The 25,060-nt window shown below is 45.7% G+C and overlaps 1 protein-coding gene across 2 annotated transcripts in view; it reads right to left on the bottom strand.

The window, feature by feature from the left end:
* Positions 1-15,677: 15,677 nt before the first annotated feature.
* The window catches only part of TEPSIN (TEPSIN adaptor related protein complex 4 accessory protein), a 64,366-nt gene continuing 54,983 nt past the window's right edge, over positions 15,678-25,060 (bottom strand). Inside the window, exons 10-12 of one of the 2 annotated variants that reach the window (XR_003856363.1) lie at positions 18,241-18,355; positions 17,240-17,373; positions 15,678-16,559 (exon numbers count right to left, since the gene is read on the bottom strand). Coding sequence is in view for 1 of the 2 variants with exons in the window: in XM_029599220.1 (XP_029455080.1) it covers positions 17,952-18,005; positions 18,241-18,355 (169 nt within the window). In the remaining variant the exon portion in view is untranslated. Of the gene's footprint in view, positions 16,560-17,239; positions 17,374-17,926; positions 18,006-18,240; positions 18,356-25,060 lie in introns of those variants that run through there. The other variant, XM_029599220.1, reaches the window with a different exon arrangement.

Consider the following 25,060-nt stretch of genomic DNA (forward strand, 5'->3'; position numbering starts at 1 on the left):
AAATCTTCTGCTCAGTGTTCAGCAGCAGCAGCTAAGAAAGCAAATAGAATGCTAAGGAATGGAGAATAAAACAGAATATCATAATGCCTCTGTATCGCTCCATTGTGCAACCTCATCTTAAGTACTGTGTGCAGTTCTGGTCACCACATCTCAAGAAAGATATAGCAGAATTAGAAAAGGTATAGAAAATATTGACCAAAATGATAAAGGGGATGGCACACTCCCCCTATGAAGAAAGGCTAAAGAGGGTAGAACTCTTCAGCTTGGAGAAGACGGCTGAGGGGAGATAAGAGAGAGGTCTATAAAATAATGAGAGGAATGGAACGAGTTACAGTCAATCATTTACTCTTTCGAAAAGTACAAAGATCAGAGGACACACAATTAATTTACTAGGTAATACACTTAAACTAATAAGAGAACTTTTTTTTTACTCAATGCATAATAAGCTCTGGAATCTGTTCCCAGAGGATGTGGTGAAAGCTATTAGCGTAGCTGTGATTAAAAAAGGTTTGGACAAGTTCCTAGAGGAAAACTCCATTAATCATTATTAAGATAGAGTTGCAAAAATCCACTGCTTATTCTTGGGATAAGCAGTTTGGAATCTACCTACCCCTTGGGATCTGCATTGGCCACTGTTGGGGGTTGATGGACCTTTGGTTTGACCCAATATGGCAAATCTTATGTGAAATTTTGTTCTTACCTGCTAATTTTCATTCCTGAAGTACCATAGATGAGTCTAGACAAGTGGGTTTTGCATCCGTACCAGTAGATGGAGACAGAACTAAAATCTTTGAGGCATTGCTACATAACAGAGAATGTCACCTGCAGTCCCTCAGTACTGACCTGTACTCAAGCCAACTACAGAGTAACAATTCCTCAACAACTCAACCACCCCCTAAATGAAGGCGAACGCCAAACCAAAGGTTGGAGCCCCCCTAACAGGAAAACCACAAATCAACCCAAGGGGCTAATCACTAGCTGGCAAAATTCTTTAGGTTCTGTATATATACATTCTGACAGTTTTTCCCAATAAGCATGCCAGAACATGGACTTGCCGTAACAGTCTTCAGAACATAATTCTAATAGCTTCGTATTGACCATGTCAGGCTTGGTTTCCATGGCTCCAAAGACTGTCTCAATCTGATCCAATTTGCTTGCCAGTATTGCCAAATCTCTCTCAATATAACGGTGCACTTTTGCAGCCCAATCTTGTGACCTTGACTTTGACAGCCTGGAGGTTGAAAGCAGAATAATTGACTCTCTTCCTCTCTTAGAGCAAGTAAAAGTACTATTAGTGGCAGAAAAAAGAATAGTATCTGATCATACAATCTTAAATGGAAAAGAATTGTTGATTGGTTTAGTATGCAAAGTAAAGGGCTTTTTTTCATGTAGTGAAGGCTATCAGGATACTTATTGTTCCTTTTAAATTCAGGCCTAAAATCTTGTTCTGTCAGAACTGATTATTGTGCAATTGCTGTTTTCCACTATGAAAAGAATAAGCATTCCATTGCACAGGATCCATTAGCATAACTCAAAGGATTGTTTCACATGAAACCAACCACTTTGAAAACTGGTTCCTCAATGGGACATAACCCTTGTTCTCGATAAGTCCTTAAAATCCCCATTTGAACCTAAAAAATAAAATGGACCTCAGATGGGATATCTTGGAAGTCTATATATCACATAGCATTAACATCCGCTAGAAGAATAAGTGAACTGCAAGTTTTGGTTACATATGCTCTGTATATGCAATTTTTTCCAGACAAAGCAGTTCTCAGGACATAGCCAAAAATGTTAAAGTGGCATCCTAATTTCACCTATACCAATCCCTTTACCAACTTTCTTCCCAAAACCACATGTTGCATAAAGGATCAAATCCTTCATTCCTTAAACTGCAATATTGTTTTATCTCCAAAAGACAAAGACAACTAGAAAATCTATGTAACTCTTCATTGTTTACGATCCGAATAGGAAAGGAAAAGCAGAGTCTAAGGCAACCAAACTTTATCCATCTGGTTATCCAGTTGTATTCCTTTTTGCTACGAACAAGCAGATACTATTTTACCTCACGAGGTCTCTGCTCATCATATTAGAGCAAAATCTGATACAATAGCACAACAAAATGGTACAACAGTGGAGGAAATTTGTGCAGCTGATACATGGTCCACAATATACTCCTTTACAAAACACTATTGTTTGGAGCAAGATTCCTCTAAAGACATGCCTTTTGTCCATAGTGCATTGCATAATTTTGTATCTTAAAAGCTTCAGCTTCTCAAATTTAATATGAACTGTGAATTACAGTAGAATTAGTTTTCAAAATACTCACATTCTGTCAGCTAGGAATCCCAAGTTGCTTAACTTTAACAGAGGTTCTCCATGGAAAGAAGTACATATCAGCCACACATCCCTTCCCTCCTCCTAGAAGTTGAAGCACTCTGATAGGGAAAATTTGAAACTCATGCGTGTCAGCAACATTGGAATGTTCATCCATGCTCTGAAATAGCTTCAAAATCTATCAAAGCTAGAGAGCATTTTTTTCCGTGACAGTACCATGAATGACATCACCCGTATGTGTGGCTGATTTGTACTGCTGTTGATGGAGAAAGCAGAGTTGCTTACCTGAAACAGGTGTTCTCCCAGGACAGCAGGATGTAGTCCTCACATGTGGGTGAAGTCACTGGATGGAGCCCTATCATGGAAAACTTTTCTGTCAGTTTCTAGAACTTTTGACTGGCACACTGAGCATGCCATAATCTCTGTAGCCACAGGGGTCTCCCTTCAGTATCGTTTGTAGCAAAAGGTGTGAGAGAAAAAATAAAATAAAATGTTTTGGACCCAACTCCGCGGGGTGGCGGGTGGGTTTCATGAGGACCTCATCCTGCTGTCCTGGGAAAACACCTGTTACAGGTAAGCAACTCTGCTTTCTCCCAGGACAAGCAGGATGGTAGTCCTCACATGTGGGTGATTAGCAAGCTACAGGCTGACTCATATTTGTTTTGGACCAACAGCGTACAAGTTGTGCAACAGGCACAACAACTGGCATACTGTTGGGAAAAATGAGGCAGCCTGAAAATCACAGCAAATGGTGTGGAAGGAGCTGGGATTATACTGGAAATAAGTTCTTCAAGACGGATTGGCCAAAGGCAGAGTCTTGACGTCCTTCCTTGTCCAGGCAGTAATGTGCTGCAAATGTGTGAAGAGAGCTCCATGTTGCAGCTTTGCAGATCTCAGCAATTGGTACTGAACAATAGTGTGCTACTGAGGTTGCCATGGCTCTCACTGAGTGTGCCTTCACTTGTCCCTGGAGAGGAAGACCTGCTTTGTCATAGCAGAATTCGATACAGTCTACTAGCCAATTGGAGAGAGTTTGTTTGCCCACTGCAACTCCTGATTTGTTTTTATTGAAAGAAACAAAGAGTTGGGTGGATTTCCTATGGACTGCAGTGCGGTCTAGGTAAAATGCAAGTGCACGTTTACAGTCCAAGGTGTGTAAAACCCTGGTAAGAGTGAGGCCTTGGGAAAAATGTGGGCAAAACTATAAGACTGGTTCAAGTGAAAGTCAGTAACCACCTTGGGAAGGATTTAGGGTGAGTATGTAGGACCACTCGGTCATGTATAGGGGTGAGTATGCAACAAGTGCTTGTAACTCACTTACCCTTCGAGCAGATGTAATAGCTACTAGGAAGAGAACTTTCCATGTAAGAAATTTAAAATCACAGGAGTGCAAAGGCTCAAATGGGGAGCGCATGAGCCTTGTAAGTACTACGTTTAGGTCACATTCTATGACTGGTGGCCGTAGAGGGGGCTTAAGTTGTAACAGGCTCCTCATAAATCGACTCACAAGGGGTTGCGCTGTTATCGGGGCATCGCCTACTCCCTTGTGGTACGCCGAGATGGCACTGAGGTGTACCCATACCAAGGAAGTCTGGAGACCAGAGTCTGAAAGTTGCCAGAGATAGTCTAATAGAGACTGAGTGGGGCAGGAAAAGGGGTCAATACCTTTTTGTGTGCATCACGTTGTAATGTAAAGCACACTCTACGCTTATAGCCAGGGTCACAAGAACACTTAGACTCAGTAGAAAGTATAATTTCTTTTTATTAATCAGTATAAGTATTCTTGGGAGATGCTGGGTACTGGATGCCCTTTGTCTGACAAACTGACCAGCATCTCACTGTATATAGGAAGTGACCCTTCTTTTATAGATAACATACAATACTGGAGAAGGTTCTAGAGATTTGCGTGACTGCCCAAAGGATCATTTACATAAGTTGTAATGTCAACTGCATGATAACATCATCCCTAACTACCCCTGATTAGTTTCCCCAGGACTTGTAGCCCATTTACCATGGCTGTCAAGATAGTTCTTTGTTCTGTTAAAATCTTACTGGTCAAGACAATCAACACATCTGTAGCTGTGTTGATTACAAACTCCTGAGAATAGTGCCTGAAGCTCCCCTGTGGTTTCTTCTTTGTGACCCTATGAATAGGCATCACCTGTCTGTTGCCAGCTTGCCTGCCTCTACAGATATCCAGGGACATTCTGTAAGTCATGCTCAGAAAGTCACTCAGAGTCCATTCAGCCTAGGCAGGCTAAAGAAAAGCAGAGGCTTCTGGGGATTTCCTTCTCCATGTTGGTTTTCTGTTCAGCATACCTCTTTTTCGTGGTAAATCTATTCCACTTAAAAACGATAGGATTTTCATGTGGAAGGCTTTCATGAAGCTACAAGCACTTGAGACATCAGTTGAAAGGTTGAGTGGTTGCAGGATCAAGCTTTCACATCCAGGCTGTGAGGGATAAGGTCTGAAGGTTCAAATGGTGTAACATGCCTTGGTTTCTGAGATTATGAGAGTGGGTGCTGTGTCCAGGCGAATTGGTTCTCTGATCGAGAGGTCGAGAAGCAGGGGAACTATACTTGTTGAGGCCAAAACGGGGCTATGAGTATCATTGACCTTTTGTCCTGTTGCAGTTTCACGAGAGTTTTGGCTATCAGCGGTATCGGGGGATATGCGTATAGGAGGCCTGTGTTCAAGAGGCGAGCAAAGGCGTCCATAGCTAACATGTTTTGTTGCCTGTGCAGGAAGCACAATTTGTCCACTTTGTGATTCAGTTTGGATGCAAAGAGGTCACGTGTTGGTTGACCCCAACACTGGAAGATTTTCCTCGTTACCACAGGATCCAGAGACCACTCGTGAGGATGGAACTGTCAACTGAGGCGATCTGCTAGTACATTCTGTATGCCTGCTAGATAAGTGGCCCGTAGATGCATGGAGTGTGCCAGGGCCCAGGCCCAGATCTGCACAGCCTCTTGACAGAAAAGATAAGAGCCTGTGCTGCCCTGTGAAAGGCAGTCCTTGAACGCATAGAGAGCATAACGTATAGCTCGAAGCTCTAGGAAGTTGATCTGAAACATTGCTTCGAGCTGTGTCCAAGTACATTGAGTTTGAAGATCGTTCACATGAGCTCCCGAACCCAAGTTGGATGCATCCGTGGTTAAAGTTACTTGTGGAACTGGTTGCTGGAAGTGTAGACCTGTTTAGCAATTTGGGCTTTGATTGTCCACCAGAGAAGTGATAATGCAGCTGGTAAGTTACATGAATCTAGGATGAAAGCGGTTGAGTGGCTTGGAGCCACTGAGATTTCAAAGTCCACTGACTTATTCTCATGGCCAGTTCTAGCCATAGGAGTGACGTGGACCATGGAAGCCATGTGGCCCAGTAATGTTAGGAATTGATGGGCTGAAGCTGTTTTCTTTGTACGCAGAGACATAGCTAGCTTGGAGAGTGTGCTGCGCGGTCGTTGAGTAGGAAGGCCTTTGCGATTGTGGTGTCCAGATTTGCTCCGATGAAAGTAAGGAGGTGAGATGGAATCAGGTGGGAATTTTGGTAGTTGTGAGAAATCCCAACAAGTGTAGAAGATCGATAATGAGCTCGAGAGCATTGAGAGCTCCTTGCTTGGATTGGCTTTTGATGAGCCAGTCTAGGTAAGGAAACACGTGTATGCTGTTCTTGCGTAGATGAGCCGCAGTCACTGCTAGGCCCTTTGTAAACACATGGGGTACCGAGGCAAGTCCGAAAGGCAGAACCTGGTACTGAAAATGTTGATGTCCCACTATAAAACACAGGTATTTGCGGTGATGTGAGGATATTGGAATGTGAGCATATGCATCCTGAAGATCCAGAGAACAGAGCCAATCTCCTTTTTGCAGAAGGGGAAGCATGGTGCCCAGGGACACCATCCTGAATTTTCTTTCTGGAGAAATTTGTTGAGATTGCGGAGGTTTAGGATGGGGTGGAGGCCACCTGATTTCTTTGGAATGAGGAAAATAGCGGACGTAGAATCCTGTGCCCGGGGAACGGCTTCCACAGCCCTGGCGCTCAGAAGGGTGGAGAATTCTGACTCTAGAATGTTTGTGTGATCCTTCTGGATCCACAGCGGTTTGGGTGGTGAATCCGGAGGTACCGTGAGGAGGTTTACATGGTATCCTTGGGTTATAATGGATTTGACCCATTGGTCTGTAGTAAAGCTGAGCTAGTTGGTTATGAAGTGGTGAAGCCGACCTCCTACTGGCAAGTCTGGATTTGGATTTGTAGAGTGGCTGCTATTCTCTGGATAGATTTCAAAATCCAGAGGCTTGGCCTATTTGAGGAGCTGGCTGAGGTCTGGATGTCTTGGGTGTTTGTGGATGTCCTCTCTGAGGTGGTTTGGATGGTCTCACATGAGACATAGATGGATAGTGCCTGCGTGAGTGATAAAACTGTCTTCTGGGGTCACTTCTCGCGATTCGTCTTGCAGAGGGAGCCTCCATAGTAACTGTGGACAGCTGACGCAGGGTCTCGTGGTGGTCTTTCAGTTGAGTCACTGTGTCCTGTATTTTGTCGCCGAATAGATTTTCTCCGGTATATGGTAGATCAGCGAGCTTGTCTTGGACTTCAGCTCGCAAGTCAGATGCCTTAAGCCAGGCCCACCTTCTGGCGCTGATTCCTGTCGCTGATAATCAAGAAGCAGTCTCAAAGGAATCGTAAGCAGCCCTTACCTCATGTTTTCCTGCCTCAAGGCCTTTTTGAAGAATGGTATTGAGACCTTCTTGTTGTTGTTGAGGCAGAGGGTCTGCTATCTCTTGGATCTGTTTCCACAGGTTCCTTTGATATTGTGTCATGTATAATTGATAGGCCGCTAGGCGTGACACTAGCATAGAGCCCTGAAAAACGTTTTGGCCCAGAACGTCCAAGAATTTTTGGTCCTTTCCAGGGGGTGCAGCAGAATGTGGACGCAGTCTTTTGGCTTTCTTCTGCGCAGATTCCACCACAACTGACTGGTGGGATAGATGTGGTTTCTGAAACCCTGGAGCGTGTGGACTAAATAAGTTTGCATCTGTCTTTCTGTTAACTGTTTGGACAGTGCAAGGGTGCTCCCATAGGCGATGCTGGAGGTCCAGGAGTACTTTGTGGATGGGAATAGCCATAATTTCTTTGGGGGCATCCACAAATTGGAGGACTTCCAATGTCTTATGATGTGTCTCTTCCTCGGTGACCAGGTCAAAGAGAACTGTCCTCTGACATTTTCTTTATAAAATTAGAAAAGGAGAGGTCCTCTGGGGGAGACAGTCCTCCTTTCTTCCGGAGGAGATGGTTCTGAAGTATGTCATCTGCAGAAGTGTCTGTGTCAACATCCTCCCACAGATCATATGGGGCCTCTGGCTGAGATCCTGAGGGAGGAAAAAGACCTGGTACACCTGGACGTGTTGGCATCGATGGATCCCTCGATGGAGGATCCATCAATGCCAACCCAATAAAGGCACCGATAAAGATTTCAACAGCATCGATGGCATCGAGGGGAATCGTGGGCATCTCGAACCCGAGAGCCCCGACGGACCAGGAACCGTTTCTTCCGGCATCGGGGAAGTAGCGCTGGAAGAGGACTGGAGTCCGTGCCTTCATCTTCCGATGACCCCGGAATGGGTATCGAGGGTTTTGAAGACTCAGTAGGTCATTTCGGTACCGATGGCCCCGGCTGGGTACCGATGAGTTTGTCCAGGCAGTCAAGTAGCAGTGTGAAGATAGATGGCTCCAGTGTTGGTGCCCATATGGGCCGGCCTCAATGGAGAATGAATGCTCTGGAGGGCATAAAGGACCGCCTGTTGGACAAGCACGTCCAGCTCTTCCCTGGATGCTAGCATAGGTAACACAGCTACAGGGGGAGCCAGGCTAGGCGCTACTTGGCACCTCCACAGGAGTCTGTGGGGGCTCAGTACCTGGCACAGATGTCAGTGGGGATCGCCTTAGTATCTCAGGTGAAGAGGAGGTTGGAGGCTCCTCTACCCGTGTCCTCTTTGGCATCGGCTCGATAGCCATCGAAGCCGATGTGGTGTTGTTGCCAGCACCGGGAGTAGACTCATGCCGGTGCCTGTGTTACCTCGGTGCTTGGCCTGGTTTTTCTCCTGCACCGAGAAAGAAGATGCCGATGCCCTAGATGTCGTCTGTGACAGTCACCGCTGCCTTGCTGCTCCCAGCGAGGTTTGTCGATGGACTTTGTCGATGCTCCTGCCGGTGATGACTGAGTGGATGTCTATGGTGTTAGCTTATTTTGAAGAGGGACTCCATCTTATCCAGTCAGGCACGCCTGCCCTTGGGGTCATTTGAGCACAGCTTGGGCATCAACGAACATCATGTGTTGAGCCGAGGCACAACACACAGACATCATGCAGGTCTGCAATTGACATTGTGTGCGGACACTCCAGGCATTTTCGAAAGCCCATAGCTTTGTTGGAAAAAAGGGCCGCGAAAACGGTGGCCTGCAGGAACTGAGGGTAAGGTAGCTAGAACTGACCGAATACAGTGGAAATTACTCACCGAGTGTCAAGGAAAACAATGTTGCGATGGGAGACCCCTATGAGGGAACTTTTTGTGAAGAAAACTTCAAGTTTTTCCGTGAGGAAAAGTAGTGAGAAAATTCTCAGAGCTCCTAACCACAAGGCAAACTGCAGCATGGAAAAAGAGAGACTGAAGGGAGACCCTTGTGGCTATAGGGATTATGGCATGCGGGGCATGCTCAGTGTGCCAGTCAAAAGTTCTAGAAACTTTGGACAGAAAAGTTTTCTGTGATAGGGGCTCTGTCCAGTGACTTCACCCACATTTGAGGACTACTATCCTGCTTGTCCTGGGAGAATGCATTACAGGTAAGCAACTTTACTGACCTGTTTTTATTTCCTTTTTATTCAGATGCTGGCACTTTTATTCCAGCTACTTTCTATTTCAGGCTGCTAAAATTTAAAAAGTTGTCATTCTGCTTGTCAGCCAATTTAGCACATGGTTTGTTTTCAAGGTCACTATAATACAACAAACCCTGAACATTTTGATGTGGTATATATTATAACTTTTTATTCAGCCTCACACACAGCTGAGTACAGGTTTATAAAAAGATTATGGGTGGCTATTTTATTATCAAATGAAACAGAATTTGAAGAAGGGTGGCCAACTCCAGTCTTCAAGAGCCAAAAACCAATCTGGTTTTCAGGATATCCACAATAAATATTCATGAGATAAGTTTGCCTTTAGTGGAGGCAATGCATGCAAATCTCTCATATGCATATTTATTATGGATGTCCTGAAAAACATACCTTTTTGTGGCTCTTGAGGACTGGAGTTTGACCACCCGTGGCATAGGGCCACATCATGTGTGGTCTCCAGGCTTTTTATTCTGATCCCACTGAATTGGAAACTGTGTTTGATAGTATACAGGAGCCTACTAATTGCTAAAACATGAAACATTATGTAAAGCTTTCCTATTTAAAATGGTGAGAGTTCACAGTTAAGTTCAGCTAATAAAAGCATTAAACCAGTAGTGTTCTCCAAAAATATTTACTGAAGCAGGCAAGCAAACCTTATGCCTTAATTGACCAGGTGGCATCATTTACAGGAAAATAACAGTTAAAGGCAATTTATTACAACAATGCATTCAAAAGATTTAAAAAAATTGGTTTACTCTGTTTTAGCTGTTGTATTAGTTTTAATTGTGTATGGATTATAGCAATCTGCACTGGGTTGGTTGGGAAGATGCATTATATAAGAATTATAAATAAGTAAATAAATAAATGTCCACCATTTCCTAGCATGTATTCAGATGGACTCAGGACCAGTGAGTTATGCACCTTTGCAAGCAGATGAAGATGGAGCAAGTTGATATTACAGTATATATATATACTCCTGCAGCAACATCAGCCCGCCAGTATTCTCAGTCTCCAGAAGTTGTGGTGAACGTGCATCTCCCTATGGGGACTGCTTCAGATTTTAGAAGGAGAATTTTATTTTAAAAAATAAATAAAGCCCTGCTCTCCCCCTGCAGTGATACCAGATGATCCCTCCCCCAGTTGAGAATTCCTGAGATGATTTCCATGTTACCTCAGATGTATGCTTTGGTCTGGTAGCTGGTTTTCCCAGCATGGACTTAGTTGACTGTATAGCTTAAAGGCAGCGGGTAAAGGAAGCACAGTGCAGCGGTGACAGAAGATGCCCTCTCTTCCGCATTCTGTACTCCGCTGGGAAGGGCTTAGCTCAGGTTATTTAAAAAAAGAAATAAGAGAAGTCAGAGACAGTGAAGAGGGGTTTTGTAGGACATCCTCCTATCTCTGTGCTCGCCACGCTGTTCAGACGTTCATTCCTGCTCCCGGGGGGGGGGGGAACTGGGCAGCCTGGCAGGTTGAGCAGGCCAGGTGAGCTAGGCCCCGCTGTTAGGCTTTTTCCTGTGTCGCAGCGGTGTTTTCACATGCTTCTTTGCATGTTCGGCTGTCCTCTACAAGAACGGTGTGTGCAGTGTGTCCGGCTCTGTGTACGAATTGTGCCCCCAGTTTTGGGTGCACTTCTTGAGCACATGTTTTTTTAAGCATATCGGTGGTGCATCCAGACTTTGGCGCACTATTTGTGTGCTTGTGGCGCATAAACTTGGGGCAAATAACTTTTGTACACTTGAAATTTTTCAGCACAAGCCAGCTGGACGCACATTCTCAATCGACTGACGAATTTAATGGTGCCAGTGAACAAGAAACCTAAGCTCCTTTCTCTCATGTTGCCTGTCATATTCGGACATCTTAGCATCTAACGTGGCAGCACTGCTTAGAGGCTTAGGGAGAATTCTCGCTCTCTGATTTTGCTAAGCCTGGTTCTTCCCAGCCCGATGGTCTGGCTGAGGACTTAACTAGAGGAACGGCAGACCTTGGAACTCCCTTAACTGGTTCCGCTGCAGAACATAGCAGCTGAGTGGGCCCCGCTCCAGTACCTACTGGTTTTGACCTGGATCCTTCTGCCTTTTCTTGGGTAGAGTTTTTTCAAGGATTACAATCTTTCTTCAGGCGCAGTTCTCAGCTTTGACCAATCCTGTCAGGCCAGATCTTCAGCTGGTGGTTTCTCCCTCTTCCCATCCTATGTTTAAGTGCCGAAACACGCCTTGGTTAGCTGTGGGTATTCCCAATAGGAACCCGGATGGCACTAATGATGAGGCAGATCCTGACTCCCTGGAAGATGGAGAATTCCTCCGGGACTGGAACTATATTGGACCATATTGTGGTTTTTTTTGTAGAGATGAACTGCTGGCCCCGATTTCCCAGACCTTGAAGATGCTGGGAGTTCCTTGGCAGATACCATGTCTGAGCCACTTCCCACAGAAGCAGGCAGTGGAATCTACCTTGTCACGGCTCCTCAGTCTGAGGTTCCAATGCCTATATCTCAGGAAAGTACAGGGCGATATTCTATTTATTTTGTTGTGCCCAAGGAGGAGGGCTTCTTTCGTCCCATCCTGGATCTCAAAGGATTTAACTGTCATTTGTGGCTGACTCATTTTCTCATGGAAACCTTGCGCTCTGTGATAATGGCCGTGTAGTCGGGGGAATACCTGCTCTCTCTGGATTTGTCCAAGGACTACCTTCGTATTTCCATCCGGTTGGAGCACCAACGTTGTCCGTGTTTCACAGTGCTGGGGCACCATTATCAGTTTCAGGAAATGGCTTTTGGTCTAGCCACCACTCCCAGAACTTTTCCCAAGGTTATGGTGGTGCAGAGTTGAGAAAAGGATGGGATCCTACTACACCCATATTTGGATGACTGGCTGATCTGATCGAAGTCTCTGGAAGAGAAGCTGCCTGGTGACCCAGGAGCTTGGTTGCGTAGTGAACCTAGCTAAGAGCAGTCTTCAGCCTTCTCAGTCATTGGAGTACCTGGGTGTTCGGTTTGACACGAGGCAAGGCAAAGTTTTCCTGCCAGAAGCTTGGATTCAGAATTTGATGTTGCAGGTGTGTCTTTTGGTGAACACTATACGCCTGACAATATGGTCCTTTCTTCAGGTACTCTAATTGATGGCAACCTGGAAGTGGTGCCATGGGTTAAAATCGCATATGCGTTCTCTTCAGCGTTCCCTGCTGTCTCATTGGAGCACACAGTCTCAGGACTGTTCGGTTGGCTTCATTTGCCGATGGAAATCTGCTCTCACTTACAGTGGTGGTTGCAGTAGGATCATCTGAGAAAGGGAGTTTCACTGGACTACGCCAGACTGGTTGATACTCATAACAGATGCAAATCTCCAGGGTGAGGAGCTCACTGTCAAGAACTAGCATCGCAAGGGCGCTGGGATACAGAAGAGTCTCTCTGGAACATAAGCGCCTGGAAGTCTGGCGTGCGGTCCGGCTGGCATGCTTGCAGTTCAGTGAAACTGCAGGGTCAAGCAGTCTGAATAATGTCAGACAAAGCAAGGACAGTAGCTTACATCAATTGGCAGGGAGGAACCAAGAGTCACTGGAAATAGACCAACTTATGGAAGGGGTGGGAGGACATCTCCAGATGATCTCGACCTCTCACATTGCAGGAAAAGACAATGTAAGAGCAGACTCTCAACCGGGAGAATCTGGACCCGGAAGAATGGGGGTTGTCCGACTAGGCATTTCAGCTGATAGTGGATTGCTGAGGCCTTCTGTTCCTAGACCTGTTGGAGACTTCTCGTAATGCAAAGCTTCCTCGCTTTTTCAGTCGCAGGAGAGATTCAAAGTCCTCAGGTATCGATGTTCTTGTACAAGTCTGGCCAGAAGACAAGCTGCTGTATGCCTTTCCCCATTGACCCCTGTACGGCAGAATAGCTCACAGGATCGAAGGCCACAGGGGGATGGTGCTCCTGGTGGCACAGGATTGGCCCAGAAGACAATGACATGTGGATCTGCGAAGACTTGTGGTAGAGACTCCCCTTCAACTTCCGCTGCACAAGAATCCATTGCAGCAGAGGCCTGTCCTTCACAAAGATCCAACTCAATTTTGTCTTACGGTATGGTCCTTGAAAGGGCTCGCTTGTTGAAGCGTGGTTATTCTGCGGTGATTGCCACCTTGCTACGAACTCGAAAGTTCTCCACTCCCTTAACCTAGGCTTGGTGTTAGCATCGAAGTGTTCTCATTCAGTGAGGATCCCGCTCATTTCGGAATTTTTGCAGGATGGGTTAATAAGGGGTTGGCCCTTATTTCCTTCAAGGTACAGGCTGCAGCTCTGGCCTGTTTCAGAGGCCAAGTCAATGGTGAATCCTTATTGTCTCATCTGATGTGGCCTGTTTCTTGAAGGGCGTGAATCATCTTCGTCCTCCCTTACAGTTACCGGTTTCCCTTGTAGAGTCTTAACTTGGTGCTGGATTTCTTGGCAGGCCCTATGTTTTGAACACTGCGTAGCCTTTCCTTATGGCTATTGACCTTGAAAACATTGTTTCTGGTGGCAGTATGTTCTGCACGCCGAATTTCCGAGCTGCAGGCCTTGTATTACCGGGAGCCATTCCTTTGGGTGACTCCAGGAGCGATATAGCTGCCAATTTGTTTCATCTTTCTTGCCAAAAACGGTCTCTCGGATTTTTCACTTGAATCAGTGCATTTCTTTGCTGTCCTTGGATAAGGGAAAAGATGTGGAAGAGTATTGCCTGTTGCGTGCTTTGGATGTCAAGAAGACATGTCCTGTGGTATCTGGAGGTTTCTCAACCTTTCCGAAAGATGGAGCACCTGTTTGTCCTTCATGATGGAAGAAAATAACGCGAACCAGCTTCATGGGCTACAGTAGCTCACTGGATTAAGGAGATAGTCGTGGCTGTGTATGTGGAGCCAGGAAAGCCATTGCCTACTCAGGTTAGGGTTCATTCCACTAGGGCTCAGGCTGTGTCATGGGCGGAAGTTAGATTGTTTCCTGTCAACATTTACCAACCTGCAACGTGGTCCTCCTTACACACTTTTTCCAGGTATTATCATCTGGATGTGCAGGCCCAGGAGGACGTAGCCTTTGCATGTGCTGTGTTGACTGGATCGCAGGCAGCCTCTCACCCTAGTTGGGAGTAGCTTGGGTACATCCCACTGGTCCTGAGTCCATCTGTCTACATACTAGGAAAGGAGAAATTAGTACTTACCTGATAATTTTGTTTTCCTTAGTTTAAACAGATGGACTCAGCTTTCCGCCCTTGGCTGCCAAATGATTGGTTTAATGGTCCTCCTGTGGGGTTAAGTCTTCCAGGGAATTACTGGTAAGTGTTCATTCAGTCCCTAGATTGGGGTTGTTTGTAAATAAACCCGCAGTTGATCACTCTGAGCCCTAGGGAATCACCAAAGAACGTGAATCTTCTACTCTTCCCAAGAAATAATCAGAGTTGCTTCTGCAAACACGTGACGAATGCCCGCATTCTCCACCATTTGTTTGTAAATAAACAACTCTGACCAAGTCTTAAATCACACAATAATATATTTATTATACTGGGTATAAGCAAAGGTATACGCAGGAAGCAAAGGTATACTTACAGCATGTACATAGCACATCTAGGTCTGGAACGTTTGCTTGAATTTTTTCTTTTTGCAAGCTCTTTTTATATACATTTTCTGTAAGCTAATTGATAACTACTATTTGTTCCAAACCACAAGATTTCAGTTAACCTTGCTGCTAAATGCAGCTACTCTTTGTTCCCGTTTGATCTTATCTTACTTCATATGCACAAACTTTCTTCACAGATACCCTTTCTCAGATCTGTTATCTTCACAGATACCCTTTCTCAGATCTGTTATCTTGTTATCTCATGCGCATCCTGTGACTCACTTGTTGATGTTTCGACTGGATTCTGCTAATGTGTGTGTTGCTTTGCAAAACTAGGCCATAGTTCATATGTTGCTTTGCAAAACTAGGCCATAGTTCATCAGGGTACATACATTCATTACCTGAGTTCAGTGTTCCTGTTGGTTGAATACAATAATGGTTGACTGTTTTTAGATCAAGTTTTTTGCTAGTCTGTTCACAGTTGCTTTTGAAGAGAGTACTGGCAGGCTGATGTCACTGCAGGAGTATATATACTGCGACGTCAGTTTGCGCCATCTCCATCTGTCTACACTAAGGAAAGCAAAACTATCAGGTAAGTACTAATTTCTTCATAAACAAGCACACATTGCTGCAGAAGAGAGGCAGCCAATGTTTTGTAGAGGATTTACAGTACTAAATAGTTAGACTTCCAGGCAGTAAGAATAAGAGAGAGAGAAGTAAAAGAGAAGCAAAACAGAAGAGAGAAAGGCAAGAGTAAAAAAAGAAATAGCAAAGGAGTAAGGAGGGTGCACCTTTGACCATTCTTCATCTTCATAGTGGGAAAGGTGGAGGTCGAGTAGCCACATCAGTCCTAGTAAAAGCAGGGTTTTTCCCAAGCTATGATACTTTTTATTGGCAGGATCAAAAATGTTGTACATAAGTTTTTAATACCAACACAAAACCCTTCCTAACAATCTAAACCTCTGCATCTATTATTGATCTGTACAAGATGTTAGGTCTAATAAGTTTTAACAATACTAAAAATAATCAGACTGTGCCATGCTTTATCTCCCAGTGGGGGGGGGGCAGGGCTAACATTGCCTTGTGAAGCTTCTTACACTCTTGGAGGAAGGTGTAGTTTTGTGGCCTGCAAAAGAAAGTTTAGACAGTGTCTCTTTACATATTGAGAAAGGAGAAAACAGAAGACTCAGTGGCACTAGAGTCTGTGGTACCTTTGCATTCTCCAACTTTGAGTTGCAATTTCTGCTTACAGAATGTCTATCCCTTCCACCTGACAGTGTAACCAGGTTCATGCCAGCAAACAGCGACAGGCTAGGGCTTCGAGCTTCTGCACAGTGCAGATTTAAGGTCTGTATGTCTGAGGAGCTGAACTCCATTCTGCTTGTGCACTCCTCTGTACACGCCAACATGGAGTGTTGTATTCCTGCACAGTTCCGAAAACCCACTGCGCAACTGCTCACACATCGTCCTGCCCTCACTTCCTTGCACGCCACAGTGTGATTGGGCAGCCACACCAAGTCCATCAGACCAAGGCTTCTTGGAGGCCAAAGGGCTGAGATGTTCCCAGTAAGAAAGATGATTGTAAAGGTTGTAGCACTCTCTTCTCTTTCAGCCATGGCAACAGCATTAGTGAGGAGATCCTCTGTGAAGACTCTGGGGTCTGCCAGGGCACAGGATGACCCAGTTTCATCATGTAGGCTTTCACAGGTTAGCTTATGTTTGCTCAAAGCTTTCAAAATGCCTTAGAATCTGACATATAAACCAGAAGGATAAAGCAGCAAGTTACTTTCAGTTTACTTAGCATTATACCTAAAAGTACTATTATTTATTACTTTTATTCATGTATAATAAAAATTAAATGCTTAAGAAAAAAACAGCAGATTGAGAGTTCTGAGTCCTCCTCTACAAATTAATCAGGAAATATGAGGTTTCCCAGTACAGAGTAGAAACTGCATAACCAGCAGTTTAACAACATTCCCTGGGCAGTACACTGATGCTCCATTTCACCCCTGCTCTAGCAGATGAGAAAGGAGTTTGATCCTTGTATTCATCAGTGAAGATCTCTTTGCTAAAGCTGTGCTGAAAATTAGCATTCATATTCCGCACAAATGTGACTGACTGTTTCATGGTGGATTACAAAATGGCAAAACATACGTAATGTGTAAAAGATAAAAAATACAAAAATACATCAAAATACATCATGTAACCAAGCAGTGAACTATTTACTGCGCTACTGGTTTGGTTCAAATGCTTGGGTGAAGAGGACTGTCTTCAGTTCCTTTCTTAAACTTCTTAAACAATTTATAGCACACAAGTGCTCTGGCAGACTTCAACGGAGAAAGCTCTGTTTCTTGTTACTGACAACTAGAATGGTGATTTAAGGGATGCAGATATCAGTCTGAGATGAGGAGGAAGGCACATACACTCACCTTTGTTGCTTTATTTGCTACAGGACCTGGACTTCCCTGACTCAGCTGCTGCAAATGGGTCTGGATCACTGCAAACATCTGGTATGTGACAAGAGATCTGCACACATAAGGGATGAGATTGCACACAGGGCTCTCTGTGGAGGGGACAAAAGAAACTATTTGGATCAAAGTGCCTTCACAACACTGCATGAGTCGGCCATCAAACACACATGCAAACTTAATTTACTCTTAAACAATGACTGAGCTTTGGGGAAAAAAAATCTCTGAACATGATATTCACACAAGGATAGCATGACATGTAGTTCTGTTTATTTTCGATAGTCTGTTAACACAGCCAGCTAGATCACCAAGGATATTTTTCATAGGCAAAGTATGAGAGAAGAGTTTGGTCAGAACTTCTGTGTAGATAGACAGGCCACCACAGTTAAATTCTAAAGCAGCTTGAGTTATACTGACCGATATCCTGCTCTGCAGTGGGAGGGTTTTATTTAAAATAGTAAAAATGTTCATCTTTTAAAAACAAAATTAAGTTATAAACATAAGATGTCTGGGCTCTGATTTTCAATAGATATTTTACTCAGCTGGCCTGGAGGTTGATCTGTAGTGTGTGAGACAGCCAGAGCACCAGAGGTTCTTTGCCTCACTTGTCGTTACAGGTGGAAATAACAACCTCTGAGCAAGCCTCACCATTCTGACACAGGTGCTGTCATCCTCAAGCGAGTGGTTTAAGAGCTCCAGCACAGCTTCGCAGTTCAGCAGGGCACACCTGTGAGGGACATACCACTCGCATCAAGCTTCCACTGAAATAACCCTACCTATGAGTGGAGCCTTGGGCATTTATACGCTTTATTGTAATTCACATACACTGTCTCTTGCCACTCCCTCAATTGTAAAAAGCCCCTCTTTATGAAATGATGGTGAAAATCTATTTTCTACATAACTAGATTATGGGTAAAAGCCAAACAGACAGACTCAAGAGGGTAAAGCCATGTGCATCTTACCCTTTTACAAAGTGCTGCACTTCCCTCTCGGGTGAGGAAGACTGTATCTCCCTTGGTTATTAGCTTCACCAGGTTTATCTCCTGCTGACAGTCATTCAGATTGATGGATTCCACTCTGCAAAACAAATTTCTATTATAACGCAGGACACAAGTAACATAAGACGAATGCAGTCCTCCTAATGAGGCCCGGATAATTTCATGCGTTTCTGAAATTCCTCATTCTGCTCAGGCTCCTTTGGGTTGCATGGCTTTTGCAGTATATGGCACAGAAGCTAACATCACTATGGACAGGGATGTGGGGACCTTAGGGTCCCTCTTTTATATTCACAGCCCTCCAGCTGTCTTCTATTCAGTGTGGGAATTTTTTTTATGCCAAATGCAGCCCCTTTCATAGGATACCAGATAGTTTTACTTAGCCTGACATTGCTCCACCAGAGCATACAACCTATTTGGGGAGGGGCAACCAGGGCAACTACCCTAAGGTTCCATGAGGCTTGGTGGTAAGAGAGGCACTGTGCACAACTTAGTTCCAGGCTGGACAACTGCTGAATATCTTCAGGAGGCAGCAACAGAATGAAATCAGGAGGCGGGAGAAGACCCAGGGATTTGGGGGGGGGGGGGGGGGCAGCGGAATCATCTTTCCAGGTTTCTGCCCTGGACCCCAGAATGTCTAACTCTGGTCCCAGTGAACTGTATTGTATCTCTTAAGTGACAATTATATATACCTAATTATCAATAAAGAAATGTCTTTTATTCAATCATATTCACAAGCAATTTTGAAACATGACAATGTCTGCTATTAAAGGACGATGTATAATTCAATAAAACCACTAATTCACATGCACACATTAAAACATTATATGCTTACTAACATAGATCAACTAGTTGTCTATTATATCATACAAGTGCTCTTCAAAATTTAAAATACATTAGGAACGTATGAATATCCAGTAACTATCTTTTATCCCAATTTGTCAAAATACTACAAAAATTTATGTTACGTTGATTTTTTTCCCCGTACTGGTTCTAACTCACTAGCACTGTTCTGACAAGGGCTCTCTTGTTTCATCACAAAAAGTGGCTTCTTCAGGGGAACCTATCTAAAAAAAAAACTGGACGTAGATAAAGTGACCTCTGTGTTGCATGATAGATTATAAATAAATCAGTCTTCATATCTCTTTAAGAAAATTCTAATATGCCAGTCTTATCCTGAGTCAAATAATCTTCTTGCCTTTCAATGCAATGGACTCCACCACAATCATAGCTTTTGGTTAGGCGCAGTTAAAGGTAAAAATCTGTAAAAATAGAAAAATTGCTTGCGAATATGACTGAATAAAAGATGTTTCTTTATTGATAATTATGTATATATAATTGTCACTTATGAGATACAATATAGTCAATCTAGACACTTCTGTAGCTGCTGACCAGTCCACATACATGAGTAATACACAAAACCCAAAACTTTGACTTATCTTTCCCTTTTTAAAGGAATTGAAATCATATTTCAGTTATAGATATCTAGTCAATATCTTTGTCTATAGTGTATCTCTCTCTCTCTATATATATTTTTTTTTTCCGTCGATAAGCAGGCATAATTAGTCATGTTATTTGGGTGACATCATCGATGGCACTCTCATGGACATTCTCTTCTCCAAGACAGAGTTTTGCTTTGCTGCGCCTGCACAGCACTTCCCGCACAGTGAGTCATCGGTCTCCTCAGTTTGTTTTTTTCCGCGCTCAGGCACGGACATATTTTCTCTCTGTCTCCTCATAGGAATTTCTCATTTTTTGTGCTAGCGATCCCTAAAACAGCACTTTCAGTGCTCTTTAAAATGTCTTTAAAAAATCTGGAATTCAAATATTGTCAGCACGGGCATATCATGCCTGTGACTGACAACCACAACTATTGCTACCTCTTCCTAGGCCCAGACCACGACCAAGCGTCGTGCTGAGACTGCGGCCGCATGTCTCAGAGCATAGAGGCAGCCAAGCAGCCAGGCTCCAAGACAAGGAAGGTGCCTCTTCTACATTAGGAAGTTATGCATCCTCACCAAGGCACTCTTCATTCATACCCGGGACACAAAACCCATGCCCCACAATGATGCCAGGAGATCTTTATCAGTGGAGCCACGAACTAAGGGCAAGCATCCAGCACAGACAGGGCTCAAGGTTGCTTCCGCACCGAAGAAGCCCAAACCTGGACCTGAGGGTTTTTCCTCCCAAGCCTGTCTCCATCAGCTCCAGGTCAACCTCCTCTCAGGAGAACAGTTCTCTTTATAGGAAAATTAGTTCTTACCTGTTAATTTTAGTTCCTGTAGTACCATGAATCAGCCCAGACCATGGGTTGAGCCTCCTGTCCAGCAGATGGAGACAGACCAAAACTGAAAGGGTATCCTATATCAGGACAGAGTCTATCCTGCAACCCTTCAGTATAACCATTGTCAAAGCAGATAAGTATAAAGATAACCAGTAAAAAATCAAGCAAGTAACAGGAGAACTCAGAAAACTTAACAATTGCAAAGATTGAATGGACTCTGTATATGATCGCTCTTGCATAGATATCCATTGTCATCAAATAGATGCTTCCGGTGTCTCTAACTATGATCACAGAAGAAAAACATCCTGCAAAAAGAGAAAAAAGCTTTGAGTGGACGGCAGGAAAATACAGGGAAGGGTGTCTGGACTGATCTGTGGTACTACAGGAACGAAAATTAACAAGGAAGAATTAATTTTCCTTTCCCTGTACGTACCCGGATCAGTCTAGACAGTGGGATGTACCAAAGCTTCTCTAAACAGGGTGGGACCGAGACAGTCCCGCTTGAAGTACCTGCCGACCAAAGGAACCAAATACTGGCGCCTGTACATTAAGGCGGTAATGCCGAGCAAACGTATGCAGGGATTTCCAAGTAGCTGCCCTGCATATTTCCTGCGGAGAGACCGATTGACTCTCCACCCAAGAAGTAACCTGAGAACGCAAGGAATGGGCCTTTAGGCCCTCCGGAACCGCTTGGCCTTGACAGATATAGGCCGAAGAAATCGCTTCCTTCAACCACCGAGTGATCGTAGCCTTAGAAGCCTTGTTGCCCCTATTTGGACCACTCCATAGTACAAAAAGATGATCTCAGACCTTGAAGTCATTTGTAACCTGAAGATAACGCATTAAGTCGCGCTTCACATCAAGGCAGCTAAGATCACTCCCAACCGCACTCGCTATATCATCAGGAGAGAACGCGGGAAGTTCCCCTGACTGACTGATATGAAAAGAAGATCCAACCTTAGGCAAGAAGGAAGGCACAGTCTTGAGGAAACCCCTGAATCAGAAAACCGGAGGAAGGGCTACCTACAGGACAACGCTTGAATCTCTGACACTCTTTTGGCAGAGCAGATAGAAACCAGGAAAACCATCTTGAGCGTCAGATCCTTAAGAGTAGACCGGCGGAGAGGTTCGAAAGGTGCCTCGCAGAGAGCTCGAAGGACTAAGTTAAGGCTCCACAAAGGACAAGTGGTACGGATAGGCAGATTTAAATGCTTGGCGCCCTTGAGGAAACGGACAACATCCGGATGAGACGCAACCGCGTAACCATCAATATTGCCTAAGAGGGAGCCAAGTGCGGACACCTGTACCCAAAGCGAACTGAATGATAGGCCCTTGGAGAGGCCTCTCTGAAGGAAGGAAAGAACCAGGGATACCGGGGCAGAATGCGCTGACACACCCGATTCTGCACAGACATTTTCGAAAATCTTCCAAACACGGACATAGGTGAGCGAGGTAGAAGTCTTGCGGGCACGCAGTAGAGTGGATATAACTTCTTCTTTGTATCCCTTCTTTCTTAGTCTCCGCCGTTCAAAAGTCAGGCCGCTAGACAGAAGTTATCTGCCTGGTCGAAAAATACGGGACCCTGCCGTAGCAGGTGTGGAAGATGGCCGAGGCGAATAGGACAGTCTGTCGCCAGGTTTACCAGATCCGTGATCCACGTCTGTGGGGCCCTCGGGTGCTACGAGAATGACCGGACCCCTGTGAAGTTCTATTCTTCTGACAACCTTTTCCACTAGGGGCCAAGGAGGAAACACGTACAGAAGAACGTCGTGAAGCCAGGGAAGGACCAGAGCATCCACTCCTTCCAAGCAGTGCTCCCTCCAGCGGCTGAAGAATCGGGAAGCTTTGGCATTGCTCAAGGTAGCCATCAGGTCCAGGTGAGGTGGACCCCACCTGTGGACAATCAGATTCAGCGCTCTGTCTGATAACTCCCACTCGCCGGGATCAAGACGCTGACGACTCAGGAAATCGGCTTGAAACATTTTCCTTGCCTGCTATGTGAGAAGCTGCTAAGCAATCTAGACATCGCTCCGCCCAGGCAAAGAGCTTGCTGGCTTCTAGGGCCCCCAGGCGACTCTTGGTGCTCCCCTGTCGATTGACATATGCCACCGTGGTGGAGTTGTTCAAGAACACTCGTACCAATTTGCGGCGGATCAAAGGAAGAAAAACCTTGAGAGCCAGGCGAACCGCTCGGGTCTCCAGCCGATTGATGTGCCAATGGGATTGCACTGGGGCCAGTATCCCTGCGTAGCCTGGGACTGACAGACTGCTCCCCACCCAGAGAGGCTGGCATCCGTCGTGAGTACAGTCCACTGTGGAGACACTAGGGACATTTCCTTCAGGAGGTGTGCTCGCGATAGCCACCATTGTATGTCAGCGATGGTAGAGTCTGAGAGCAGAAGAGTCGCCTGAAACTGTTACGACACTGGCTTCCAGCAGGATAGCAAAGCTTTCTGTAATGGTCGCATATGCACAAAAGCCCAGGGGACCAAGTCGATAGTGGAAGCCATGGTCCCCAGGACCTGAAGGTAGTCCCACACCGTGGGAAGTGGTAGCAAGAGAAGGTTGCGCACTTGGTCCATAAGTTTTGAGCCCCCGAGCGTCCGGCAGGAACACCTTGCCGACCCTGGTATTGAAGCTCGCCCCCAAAAATTCCAAGCCCTGGGAGGGCTGAAGGTTGCTCTTGGAAAAATTGACTATCCACCCGAAGGAGGTGAGGAGAGCAAGGACCGGGTCAACCGCTATCCTGCAGAGAGTCTCCGACTTGGCTTGCACAAGCCAATCATCCAGGTAAGGATGGACTATAACTCCCTCTCGACGGAGAGCGGCCGCCACCACCACCACCATGACCTTTGTAAAAGTGTGCGGCGCAGCAGCGAGGCTGAAGGGTAGAGCTTGGAACTGAAGTGCTGGCCCAGGATGTTGAAGCGAAAATACTTCTGATGGTCGCGTTGGATAGGGATGTGAAGGTAAGTCTCCGTCAAGTCGAGGGAGGCCAGATATTCTCCTGAGCAAACTGCCGCTATCACCGCCCTCAGGTTTTCCATTCAAAAATGGGGTATCTGGAGAGCTCGGTTGACTCTCTTGAGGTCCGAGATTGGACGGAAGGAACTGTCCTTTTTCGGCACGACGAAGTAGATGGAATACTGGCTGGCGCCTTGCTCCTCCACCAGGACCATGGCTCCCAGTCCCTGGAGTCTGGCAAGAGTCCGGCAGACGGCCGCCCACTTCCCGTGTCCGCAAGGGGAGACTATGTACAGATCCCGAGCAAACTGTAATGTGTAACCTTTCTCTATCACCTCGAGGATCCTCTGGTCCAACATGATTTTGACCCATTCCTCTAGAAACAAGGAGAGACGTCCACCTAAGTTTGGAACAGAGGAATGGGCTGGCTGGATCTCATTGGGAGGAGGGCTTTGCGGTGTGTGTTGCAGTCTTGGAAGATCCGGCGGCCCCGAAATGACTGGGCCCAGGACTGGGACCTGGACGTGGTCCCCCTAAGAAAGGAACCTCGTGCCCTAGTATTATACCTCTGCTGACCTCTGAAACGGTAACTCGTAGGGAAAAAAAGACCTAGTCTGTTTAGGGCGGTCCTCCAGCAGCTTATGGATCTTGTTCTCACCCAGAGATTTAATAAGCTGTTCTAGGTCTTCCCCAAAAAGCAACTTACCCTTAAAAGGAAGAGTGCCCAACTGAGACTTGGAGGAAGAATCCGCTGACCAATTGCACAGCCAGAGGAGGCGTCTGGCCGAAACTGCTGAGACCATCGCTTTGGCCTGTACGTGTAGTAAGTCGTAGAGAACATCCGCTCCATACGCCACAGCGCCCTCCAGTCATTCAGCCTGCTCCGCCTCTGCAGACGGGAGTTCCTGGGTGCTGAGCAATTGTTGGACCCACCTAAGACTTGCCCGCTGCATGAGACTGCTGCAGATCGTTGCCCAGACTCTTAAGGCCAAGACCTCGAAGATACACTTGAGATAAAATTCAAGTTTGTGGTCCTGGACATCCTTTAAAGCGGTGGCTCCCTCTACCAGAATTGTGGTGTGCTTGGTGACCGCACATACCAAAGAATCCACCTTGGGAATCTTGAGCATGGCAAAGACAAATCCGCATCTGGATCCTGGTCTGGAGCCGCAGGCGGGTGAGGTGGGACTGAAGGGGGGGGGGGGGGGGGAAACCCCCGTCACTACCCTAACGGGGCCTTGCGCATCAGGCGCTGCAGGAGCGAGCATCCGTGGAACTTTTGCGAGAGGACGACATGGGGAGGGTTCCTCCTTCTCTTCCAGGCTAGCCAAATAAGATCTGTGCATTAACAGCACAAACTGATGAAAAACGTGGCCTGGATTTTCCGGAGGAGGGGAGGAGGGTCGAGGACCTCATCCGGAAGGGGCACAGGGCTTAAATCGGAGGGAGAAATGTGAAAATCTGCCTCCTCTCCCTCCTGCAGCCCCGAATCGGGAGCTACACTGATACCTAAAATGGCCACCGTTCCTGCGGTTTGCC

Source organism: Rhinatrema bivittatum, chromosome 4 (genome assembly GCF_901001135.1).
Source record: "Rhinatrema bivittatum chromosome 4, aRhiBiv1.1, whole genome shotgun sequence".
Lineage (NCBI taxonomy): Eukaryota > Metazoa > Chordata > Amphibia > Gymnophiona > Rhinatrematidae > Rhinatrema > Rhinatrema bivittatum.